At 39.3% G+C, this 12,671-nt stretch overlaps 1 protein-coding gene across 2 annotated transcripts; it reads right to left on the bottom strand.

Annotated features, from left to right (window-relative positions):
* Positions 1-1,611: 1,611 nt before the first annotated feature.
* NFKBIZ (NFKB inhibitor zeta) lies at positions 1,612-7,236 on the bottom strand. 2 transcript variants are annotated; one of them, XM_072136067.1, is made up of 12 exons: positions 6,917-7,236; positions 5,934-6,058; positions 5,700-5,727; positions 5,497-5,600; positions 4,766-5,397; positions 4,542-4,647; positions 4,045-4,191; positions 3,855-3,918; positions 3,589-3,746; positions 3,098-3,208; positions 2,762-2,929; positions 1,612-2,450 (listed from the first exon to the last, which is right to left on the bottom strand). In XM_072136067.1, the coding sequence occupies exons 1-12, from the start codon at positions 7,119-7,121 to the stop codon at positions 2,397-2,399; spliced, it is 1,902 nt and encodes a 633-aa protein (XP_071992168.1). In that variant the 5' UTR covers positions 7,122-7,236; the 3' UTR covers positions 1,612-2,396. The 2 variants fall into 2 exon arrangements, with proteins under 2 accessions (XP_071992168.1, XP_071992167.1); XM_072136066.1 differs by having other exon boundaries at positions 5,934-6,061; positions 6,917-7,235.
* Between the last annotated feature and the right edge of the window lie 5,435 nt (positions 7,237-12,671).

Raw genomic sequence — 12,671 nt, 5'->3', positions numbered from 1 at the left:
GAACAGCATGCAAGTTAAATATGAGTGTCACAGCAAAGGATCTGAATACTTATAACTGTGATATTTCAGTTTTTCTTGTTTAATAAATTAGAACAAATATCTACATTCCTGGGATTTTTTTGTAAAGATAATTTACAGAGTGTACATTAATGACCAATACTTTCCATAGCCACTGTATAATGAACACCACCATCTTGTGTCCCAAACCCAGGCTGCTAGTGTTCAAAAACAGATCAAGCTTGTGCCATAAAAAGGTGTGTAATAGCTACATCTCTCCAAACAGAAAATATATCATTTTAATGGGATCTGACATTTAACTTTTCATTAAATGTGGGAGAGAAGATGTGCTGTTACCAGGCCGCAAACAATGAACCCATGTTCCCTGTTTTGCGGCCCATCTGTATTTAGTGTGTGAGCAGTACAAGAGAAAAGGGTGCCTGAGCTGCTCTCAAGTTTGGGTTCATGGAATTCACGACCATGGAAATGAGCCCATAAAAGTAAGAGGGGTAGTGTGCTGGCTGCTGAAAACAAAGCACATATTCCATTAAACCTCCATTCAATAATGTTCCTATGACACAAGGTCTACTCTAACCTGAAACACAGGGGCACAACCGTGAGGATCATCGAATTAAAAAAAAAAAGTGTATCCGAACTTACACCCAACAGTAATCAATTGCATACTACCTAAGGAATAGGCCACAGTTTGTACAGATGGGCAAGGTGCTTTCAAACAAAGAAATTAGCAACCGTGGAGCACACTAAGGCACAGTATTATTCCTGTTCCTTTTCACCCTATATACATCAATTGAGACTATTATCTTCTTTGCAGTTGTGTGCTAGGGAGGCTTTATAAACGTAAAGGACAAAAACAAGGATTGCTAAAATCATTAAAAGAGCACAGAGCACAATTGGGGTACCTCTAAGCTACTTCAAGCACGTTTGAAAGGACAGATGCCTTTACAAAGTCAAGAAAACAGCACCCATTGTTACCAACATCAGCAACTCCTACATGAGCTGTTGAACGGTGAAGTTCCACGACTCCATCATCCCCAAATCCACTGAATTCTTTAACCAAACCCTGGGTGCAAAGGAAAACTATGAGCTAACCACCTGAACTTCCAACCCCCACCACACACTTAAGATGTGTGTGCATTCCCTTTTTTACAGCGATATTGTATTCAAGACTAGTGTACAAGCAATTTCCTACGGGATCAATACATTTGTATCATAATCTGGCACACAAGCAAATTGGAGCAAAGAGGAGGGGCCATTGCTTTGTTTCCCCAATGCCACATGTGAAACTGTCAGATTGTCTGTCTCTCTCTCTTAACAGAGGTAAATCGGTAAAGTCCTCATATACCACTTCATAAATCACCTTTGTTGTGCATTGGTGACAAGACAAACCTGTCTTGAGGAGCGGTCCTAAACCTATAAGAATAACAGCTGGTAGGATCTTTGAAGTATAACAAGGATTGATAAGAGGTGAGCATCTGGATATGGATTCTTATAGTAATAAATGTATGTGCTAATGAAGGTTTCAGCCATGCATATGCGTGTAAAGGTATCAACAAGGTTCACCAAACACGTTAAAGAAACAACAACAATACAGAATAATTTTAAAATGTACATTTAATTATTTTTTTGTATTTTTTTTTCATCCAAATATATACATATACGCATTACAATATTTGTCTACGAGACATACTATAACCTTAACATTTCATATGTAAATTTATAAGACACACATTAAACCATTGCTTAAAAATACACATTAAAATATAATAACTAAAACCTTACATATGTGGATACACTTTTCAACTATTATTGAATTTTTTTAGATAAAAATACATGATGCAAACAATATTTAAAGAAACAATTAAAGGAAAAAAAATCTAAAATCAACCTAATAAACTTATAGCTGTAATAACATTTTAATATATCGTTTTATACTCTATAATGGTCCTTCATTGTAGGTACATCCATCTTGAAATATTTCCAATAAATTCAGAAAATACTAACTAACTTATAAACTAAGTAAAAACAATATTTGTATGATAATCTTTATTTCCATAATGTAAAATAAAAAAAATTTAAATTAACAGAAAGACCAGAGTCAAAGTGGAACTGGTTGCAGCCCAACGCTATGTAAAAGTTGGTTGTTGAAAAGAAAATATAAGATGAAGAAACATTGCTTCCAATTTACTACAGGAACATGTAGGAATTAGGAAGAACCATGACTTTATTGCTGAGATGTATAAAGGTCACTATATAATAGTGAACAATAACATACAGTTTCATAGAAACAAACTTTTGTTTGCCCAGTACTTTGGACAAACCTATTTACATAATAAAGACAGCCTAACTGGCGTGAGTCTAAAACTGGATTCCAAGGGAGCCTAATAAGAAGGTAAACGTTGCTGCACCGCTTTGCCTTTGAGAACTCGTCTAATCTGAAAAAGAAATTAAAAAAAAAAAAATAAATAGTAAGTTTTGGAAAGAGTTGAAGATGCACTTGCATTAAAAACTTTTATCTACCTATCCAAATTGCTTCCATGAAGTATGCAAATGGTACTGCAGGCTTTTATTCTTAGCTGGAACTATTTTCACTTGTAACTTGATGGCAGCAGTAAGTTTTACCAAACTCAATTATTATCATGAATATAGCATCATATTAAACACCAAGTCCTAGCTATGTAAAATGAAATATGGCGGGAACTGGATGGTCAGTATTGCAAAAATCATGGTACTAAAAATATATTACCTCTTCCCCTACAGCTCCATCTGAAACAAGGTGCACAGGTTGCTCATTTTCTAGGTTTCTAGCACTAGGGTCAGCCCCTTTCCGCATTAGCAGTCGCACAGCCCCTACATGGGCTCTTCTGCTCTGTAAGCTTGCTGCAACATGCAATGCAGTGTTTCCATTGTAGGCCTATGGGGAGGGGAAAAAATAAATAAATAAGGATTTATGTTTTGCAATATATTAGGAGCATTTAACAGTATAGAAATAATTCTACTAGCAAACAGTGCATGTTAAATTTAAACTAGAAATGAAAAAATAAACTAAATGCAAGATTTTGATGGCAATATTGACAATTACCTTGGCATTAATAAAATGTAGACTGTTCGGCAATTCCAAGAAAAGGCTCATAAGTTCAAGGTTTGCTTCCTCACAAGCCAAATGTAGAGCCGTTCTTCCACTTTTGCGATCCTGTTATTGATAAGTTGAAATTAATGACATTGAAAATATATTCACTTGCACTTAAATTTTGCATCCATATGGAGTTTCAAAACAGGAATTTTTATTTCCTACCAACCGCATCTTTCTGTGTAATAATTTATTTTTCTGTGCGGTTTCTGCAATGCTATCAACCATCACTAGATAGAAAGGATGTTTATATATGGCAGACTAAGTATTATGGCCACTGGTTTCAGTGCAATGAAACAGAGGTAAAGCTTAATGTCACAGAGTGACTTAAGACAAGGCCTTGCAATTAAGGTGGAGAAATGTAGTTTCATTAAAAAAAAAACAAAAAACAAATCTTTCAACTTTTTACAAAATGCTCTTAGGATCTAAGATGAATCTCTTACTCTTGATTCAACTGAGGCTCCCATTTGAAGAAGAGTCTTAACGGTGTCAACCATTGCCTTATTCTTCATCAGCAGATCCTCTGTTGCTGGTGTTCCAAACTGCAGTCTCTGCACTAAAGCATTGTGAGCAATTACAGCAGAGTGCAATGGAGTCAGACCTTAAGAACACAAAAATAAACAGTATTAACTGACATGCAAAAGCTAACCAAATCAAAACTACTTTTGCATTCTCCAATTCATTTGAGAGAACAACATCAGAAACGTACCATCATAATTGGTAGCATCCACATCAATGTACTGATTGCTAACTGTTGCACTTTTTTGGATTGCCTAGAAGTACAAAATTGACCATTTTAACTAAAATAATATGCATAATTTCCTAAATAGCAAAACTTATTGAATAAAAATGATCGAGCTAGCACAGTTACTTGCTTAGATAAAATGACTCCAACCCACCTGTAGCACTTGTGCAAATCCTTTCTCAGCACAAACATGAAGTGGTGTTCGTCCCCAGTAGTCCGTTGTGTTGACTTGTGCTCCAAAGATGACCAAGTCTTGAACGATCAGATGTTGGTTGGCGGCTACAGCAACTTGCAAGGCACTCTAAAATACATAAAAGGAACATGTTAAACATGGGTACAAGGAAACAAGGTTAGAAAAACATGTCAATCTTGAGGACTAGAAAGAACAAATTGATAGGTCCCGGAGAGGTGCCTGGTACATTAAAGCCAAGCACTGGGCATGGACTTTGATTTCTCTTATCGGATATGATAAGGAAAGCTGTAATGCCAGTGTGCATGTCATTGTGGTTGCTTATTAACTTTGTATGAGTTTTAGAAAGAGGAACTGCAGGCAACATCCAGTCTCAAAGGACTATCAACTAACAACAGTATTAAACATAACAAAAGGATAAATAATATAAAATGATCTGTTGTGTCCAAAAGTTATTTTACCTGGTTGTTATGTTCCTTAATATCCAACATATTGATGGAAGCCATCTTCTGTGCAATTACATATGACAACGCTCGTCTTCCTTGTGCAACTAAAATGTGGAGACATCTGCAAAAATCCAATACAGGGAGCAGAATTTAAACTTAGGTATTCCACTGAACCTCCTGCAACACTTTCCACCCAAGATACTGCACAATAAAAACTTAAATATGCTTGTTAGACTTACGTATCGCCATCTCCATCTTTAGAGATAAGTTGCTCTGGTGACACATTGGCCAGTTTCTTTTCTTCTTGTTCTATCTGCCAATGGAAGAACGACCTGCCAACCTGGAATATGTTTGTCTGTTTGACCTCTGTATGTCCCGATTGTGGGGAAGCACTTGGTGAAGACTGGGCTGCATTTTGATTTAGAAACTGATTGCAAGGATCATTTACAGTCAAGCCATAGTTTGGAACGACTGGGACAGCTGTTGTCTTTTCAAGTGTAATTTCAGGGTTAGCATCAATAAGAGACTGGAAGCTGACATCATGGGTATAATTGTTATAGCTTTCGGGATATTGTGGAGAGACATTCTGAACTTGAGGGACTCCAATTGGATACTGATCATGGTTAAGTTGTGGAGAACAATCAGTGAATACTTGGGCAGTTTGAGCAGGTGAGAAGCTCTGATCTACAGGTTGATAAAACTGTCCTTGAGAATGCATATTCCAGTCTACTGTCACAGTGGCCAGGGACACTGGCTGGGATTCATTTCTTATGTTAATAATACTCAGCAGATCGGAATTTGAGTCTCCACTCATTTCATTTGTAGTAGGATCATCCATGATTTCACCAGGGTTTGGAGTACTTGGTGGGGTCTAGGCAAAAAAAATATATATATATATATATATGGATTATTTTATAATTTACTAATGCAAATATGTATATGTTATTGTATTGAAGGGCAATGCATTTACCAAGAAAGAGCTGGACTGATAGATGCAAGGTTTCTTTGCGACTGGTGCATCCAAAATGAAATCATTTGGTCGTTTCTGTCTAAGTATGCTCTTTAATTCTGAGTCTAAAGAATGTATTATTTAACATAAATTAGAATGTCACTGTTTCAACTGTTAAAATACTTTAATTACAAGAAAAAATTCAGTTCTTATTGAATACATACCCTGGAAAGATTCTTGACTCTTTGATTTCTAACATGGGAAAGAAAAAACAAACAATAAGTATCCACTAGTAACATTCTCTGATACAAACTGTAAATCTAAAAATCTAATATGAAGGATGGATAAGAAAGGATTCTCGTGTTAAATGCAACTGGTGACAGTTTACTTGAACTGACAATGTACTATAATAAACTGATAAATCCTGCAAAGTAAATCTGAGCAACTATGAACTTTACCTGGACATCATCTGTTCCATGGTCTGTCTTATTTCTTATTCGGGAAAGTAGTTCCCGCACAGGATTCTTCACTCGTACCCCTAGAAAGTTTCCTTTTGGCTGACGTCCAGTCCCACTGGTTTGTTCTGCTAAAAATATTTATAAAAATGTATATATATTTATACGATATTAAAGAGGCATACATGGAAACACAGAGACAACTATCTTTTTAAACAGCATTTTTCAAAGATCCATGTACCGGTATAATGTTCACGGAGAAGGCTAGCCCCATTCTTTCTACACGAGACCAGGAGAACTAGCAGAGCAGCCACCGCATTAAAATGGTACTGTGCCGCTGTCAGGGAGAATCTGCTACTATCCAGACGTATGTGTGACGTTTTTAAGCGTACTAACCACATTTTCCCCTTCATGTGGTTCACACCAGCAACAGAATATTCATATATGAGTCATATTGAATGGCATTAAGTAAAATTGCCTCAAATTTCTGTAAATGGATTACAAATTCTGATGCAAAAGTAAAGGAAATACAACATGTCAGTTTCCAATAGGTCAGCATTTTATAAAGCTTCACAATTATAATAAATACATGAGTGTGTGGATCAGGAAACACACTTCTGTTATGACACACACAAGAAACGCTGCCAAAGGGAAACTGGTTCCTCGACATATCTTGGGCACACCTTGCCGCCCCTTTGACGTCAATAGAACTGAATCATAGCAACAAAAAGTTTAATTATCATTAACTATACAAGTGCTGGCAACATAAGCAGACAATAGCCCAAAGTGAAGGTGCAATAAAACACTAAGTATATAGGAAAATTAATTTATAATGGATAAGTCAGGCTCAAGGCACAACTCTAAATTTATACAGCAGAGGGTTAATGGTAACCCCCAAGGCGGTGGATGAGGGTCCATCAAGACAACATGCACTAACAAACACACAAGCCCCCAGAGGAGTGCGAGCGTAGCCCTCATAGCCTTACCCTTCTTGGTGCAGGGCCAGGACACGCTCAGGCTGCCCTCGCTGTCAGATGTGGGGGAGCAGGACCCGGAGGACACGGAGTGAGAAGGAGATGATGCCGTGTCAGAACTGGGGAAGTCGCCATCGAAGCAGCCGAAATGGAAGGGGCTACTGATCCAGTCCTGATCCAGTAACCAGGAGTCCTCGATCACCTGCTCCAGGATCATGACCACCGTGTAGAGATAAGGGAGCCGGGGCTCTCACAGTCACCGCACTAATAACTGCACAGCTCTCACACACTGCCCGTCCTATAGTCTGTACCGGGGAAATTCCGCCGCCGTTATTATGTATGACAGCTGTCAGCGCCTCGCCCACGCCTTCCGGGTGCTGACCAATGGGAAGGCAGCATGCCGTCTCTGGATTGGCTGCTGCTTAGTATCTGCCGGGGGGAGGGATTATTAGGGTGGGATTTACGGGAAATGGAGTAGTGAGAGTTGCGCAATGTCCCGCAGTTCTCATCGCCAGGATGATCTCGGGGGAGGGGCGGGCACGTAGGCAGAGAATGGTGCAAAGTATACATCCACACAACACATAGAGATCATGTACTGCCAGGGGCCAGCAATCACCTGGTACTGGGTAACCTGCACATTGTCACCCTTTAGTAGATTATATTACAGATCACACACACACAACTGCAGTAACGCCAGTGGACTTAGGCTATCTTCAGTCATTACTGTTGTGGTGCACAGGTGGCATGGAGCGGATCAGCACATTGTGAATAGCACAAGAGATGCGTGAGCTGTCACATTTCAGTGAAGCGGTAGTGAAGGGCACTGCCTACATAAAATCAGAGATTGTCCTAGACTTAGGATTGTCCTAGACACTTGCTCCATAGTCCTGCAGTATCCGTGTATAGGATGCCGACATGTAGGAGGAGGTTGCGGAATGGCTGTGGGATTTACCCCAGTGGCAATTCCTCATCCATTCCCTAGGCATCAGAAACAACCCGCATCCATAGTCTGGTTCCCATGTGTATAATGATTGTGACAACCTCCTGGGCAGAGCTTTTGCATTGCACACGTTGATTTCTGTGCCATGATTGGCAACAAAAAGTGGCATTTACATTAGCACTACAATGCTACTGTGAATGATATACCGCATGCCTACATTACACGTGCAGATGCCCATAACCGGAAGAACCAGGCAGATGATCTTTGGATCATCAATTATCCATTTACACCAAAATACTAATCAGATCATCTAACATTCCACAATTAATACATCTGAATAGGTTTTATTTTAACCCTGCGCACATACTGCGCAATTGTGAACTAGGCAATAAGAATTAAAGCAAGAAAAAAAAAACAGCAATAGTATAGGCGCAGTGCTCATGGTGATAGTGTTAGAGGGTTCGGGGATATAAGGGCTCCTTCTCTTCATTTTATAGAACTACATTGATAACTAGTGGTTGCTTACAGGGTAGGCAGCACATGGGACAAAATATTCGTTGTTATTAGCTTCAGATTACCTGTAGATGTGACCATCATTGAAAAAAATCCATGCATGTTCTCACATAGTGATAAGGCTTTTGCTTGGCTAGAGGCTAGGCTAAGGCTAGAGACAGGGCAAAACACTGTAGAATTTCGCATAGGTACATTCTGGAGCATCTTCTCTGGCAACACTCCCCCACCACCAAAAAAAAAAAAAAAAAAAAAATTTTCTTTTGCCATTGCCTACCTGCAACAAAGTGCGTTTTCTCAGGCCGCTACTAATGGATCTATGACCGATATATAATAGCCACTTAGATCCACTCACACACATACGACATGTAATAAAAAGACTGCCCTAGCTGCAAACAGGTACACATAGGACTGTCTCAGGCAGTCAGCTCACACATGGGGCTATGGAAACCACGGCCAAGTGTACGAGCCCATAGAAATACACGGGAAAGTGTGCCATCTGTTGCATCACCCGTGTGTCTGGGTTCTCTGACACGTAGCACCTTGTGCGGGGTTTAATGGGGTAAAATTCATATACCTGCTCTTACAAACCTGAGCAAATTTATTTCCCTTTAATTCGAGAAAGGAAGCAATATCACGTGTTTATTTTTTAATCAATATACACTAATTTATATAAACTGCTTGAGAAACTAACATGAGATGTAATAGCACATTATAGGACATTGTCAGAGACAATTGAATAATGCCTGCTTGTGGCTTACTGCGGTACTGCACATGGGCATGTCTTGTGAACACTGCTGCCTTATTTATTGTAAAATATCTACATCCATGTAATGTAAGGGCTCCTTCCCAGGAACGTAATTGGAACGGATATGCGGTCGCACCATTTGTGTCCGCATATTGGTCCCCATTGATGCTTATGGCGCCTGATCACGGTGTGGTGAGCACACTTTGTCTCAATTTGGAGTGGCCTTTCATGTAAATTAGTGTATGACATAGAACATAACTATCCCTCACTTCCCTAGCCTTTTCCTGAATAGCGTAATTAACTGTCCGTGAAAGAGAGCCTCAAAGGCCTACTTCAATACAGTCTTCTCAGAATGCCTCCGGAAAGACAAATAGGCATTTGGCCAATAATTTCATTATGGAATTATGGGCCACCGCAGCCAGATGCCAAATACATTTCAGGGGTGGGAGCAGCGAGGCGAATGCTCAATTTATTCCAATGGCCTACAATGAGGAGATAAATAGACCTCTCAATGTGAGCATAGTAAATAAGTCATGTTCAATCTCTAAAGATACGGACGGGCCGGGTGGTACTGGAACCCTAGTTCAATTTTCGGAAATCTGATTTTCAAAATCATCACATTTTCAGGCAGATGGATTTACCACCTAATTAGTTGCTGAATAACATTTCCCATTTGTCTACTTTACATTTTCATAATTTTTGAAATGTCTGGATAATTTATTTTGAGGTCAGGCGGCTTACAAATCAAATATCGGTTTTACGTATTTTCAGAATTTACTATTTTGGGGATAATTACTGTTTTTAATGATATTTTAAATATATAACATTAAAAACCCTGTATAAATCAATCCATTTTCAAATCTGCACCCCTCAAACTCAGAAACAGCTTTCAGGAAGATTGTTAACCCCTTGAGATCTTCATAGTAATTACATCAAAATGGAGGTGAAATTTAGATGGGTCAAATTTTGTCAGTTATATGTTCATTTAGCCCTAAAATTTACATATTTCCAAAAGAGAAAACCCATTTTACAATTTGTTGTTCTCCCAAGTACAGAGACCCCCCACATGTGGCCGTTACTTGTTTTATGGGTGCACAGCGAGGCGCAGAAGGGAAGGAGCGCCCTGCAGCTCCCAGGATTTTAGTTTCCTCAGCGGCCCCTTTTTAGGCTACAAAATGTTTGCTTTTTCGTTATTGGGGCCATGTGATGGCATTTTTTTTGTTGCGGGATGATAAGCTTTTTCCAGTGTTACCATTTTCGGGTTGGTATCCCCTATTGTTGAAAATGTATGAACTTTTTTTGAGGGCAGAAGTAGAAAAGCATCAATTCTAAAGCATCGTTTTTGGTTTTTTTTTTTGGTGTTTACCGTATAGCCTAAAAACTTATGTTTTACTAAATTTGCCATATAAAACCCTAATGTGGAGAAAAATCTATCATTTTTGCATTGCCGTCTTCCAAGTGGCATAACATTTTTTTTTACTATGGAGCTGGTTGTTTGCAACAATATTATTCTTGAGCACATATGTTTTTTGATCATTTTTATAGCATTTTTTTGTGGGATGAACTAGGTAAAAATCATAATTTTATTTTCTACGGTGTTCATCAAGCGGGTTGAATAATGATCTTTTTTGAGATCATTATCGAGGTGATACTATTTGTGTTGGGTTTCTGTTATGATTTAGACTTTTTTTTGCATTATATGTCTCTTTATGTGTTTATGGGGCTTATGGGCATTTTTATTAATTTATTAATTTTTCGATATTTATTTTTTTTACTTTTTTTAAATTTCCACCATGGGACATTAACAAGCAATCATCTGATTGCTTGCTCATGATAATACCAAATACCCTGCCGCTAAGATGGCATGGGGCGGGAGAAACCCTTGTCAAGCAAGTTAAATGCCGCAGTCACGCTGACCGTGGCATTTACTGGGTTTAAACACCCGTGATCGGAGACCACTCCGACTGCGTGTGTTACACTGGGATGTCAGCCATTATTTACAGCTGACACCCAGTGTATTCCGATGCCAGCCCAGCTCCGATCTCGAGCTGAGCCAGCATCAGCTCTGTGTCAGATATATCGGTTGCTGAGAACCAAGTTATAGCGCTTAAACGCCCACAGTAGATCCGTGGTGGTAGGTTTCCTTTAAGAAGTACTCCTCTGCTGGACAAAAACAGATGCATTTTCAAATACGCATGTGTTTTTAATGGACTCAAAACGGGTTCAAAACGCCAAGTGTCACACGACCCTAAGGCCGGCGGTACATGTGGCGTTTTGACCCGTTTTTGGGACGTTTTTAAGCAGTCCATTAAAAATGAGTGCAGTTTTTGAAAATGCATCAGTTTTTGACCCGTTTTAATTAAGATAGCTGGTAAAACCGGTAAAAAAACGCACGCGTTTTCAAAAAACGAATGCATTTTCTAAAAAACGCATGCGTTTTTTAACACACTGCTTAAAAACGGCCTAAAAACAGGTTCAAAATGCCACGTGTACCGCTGGCCTTAGGGTGGTGTCACACGTGGCGTTTTGAACCCGTTTTCAGTCCATTAAAGAACGTGAACGTGTGCATCTGTTTTTGTCCGGCAGAGGGGCAATTCTTAACCCCTTATCACCGACACTAGTTTTCAGCTCAATGACCAGGCTCGATTTTTCAAATCTGACATGTCTCACGATAATTGGTTATAACTTCGGAACGCTTTAACATATCCCGGTGATTTTGAGAATGTTTTCTCGTGACACATTGTACATGTTAGTTATAAAATTTAAGTGATAAGTTTTGCGATTCGTTCTGAAAAAAAGTGAAAATATGGCAAAAGTTTGTAAAAATTCTTCATTTTCCAAGTTTGAAATGTTCTGCTTTCCAGACAGGAAGTAAAACTACCCAAAAATCTTGATAAATTACATTTACGGAATGTCTGCTTTGTGTTGGGATGATATTTTATGCTTCCGGTCATTTTTCCAGGATGTTATGAGGTGCAGAACTTTAGGTGCGATTTTTCTCATTTTCATGAAAATTGCCAAAACTCACATTTTGAGGGAAAACTCAGCTTCCAAGTGACTTTGTAAGGCCTAAATAATAGTAAAACCCCATAAATGACCCCACTATAGAAACTTCACCCCTCAACGTATGTAAAACAACTTCTATTAAGTCCATTAACCCTTTAACGCCGCGGTCATGCTTGACCGCGGCGTGTAAGGGGTTAAACACCCGGGTCTGGGCTGTGATATCACAGCCCGACACCGGCACTATACTGACCCGATGTCCCGAAATCTTCTTCTGACGCGGCGCCGTAGAAAGGCGTCGCGTCAGAAGAAGTACCCTTAATGACCGACGTAGAATCCCGATAGGGCGGTCATTAAGGGGTTAAAGGAAACTACCACCACGAATCTACCTACATATTGTTCCTATATATGTAGTATAGCCCTATTTAGGGCCAAGAACTTTAATAAATTTTAATTCCCCCAATATGCAACTGGGGCGTGGAGTAGCCAGAGCTGACGCTGCACGGCATGGCTACTCCACGCCCCAGTAGCCTCTTGTGTTGCGCCTACCACTGCATGTTCAGCAC

Source organism: Engystomops pustulosus, chromosome 2 (genome assembly GCF_040894005.1).
Source record: "Engystomops pustulosus chromosome 2, aEngPut4.maternal, whole genome shotgun sequence".
Taxonomy (NCBI): Eukaryota; Metazoa; Chordata; class Amphibia; order Anura; family Leptodactylidae; genus Engystomops; species Engystomops pustulosus.
Note: the sequence above shows the minus strand (reverse complement) of the source record. Positions and strands in the feature narration are given on the sequence as shown.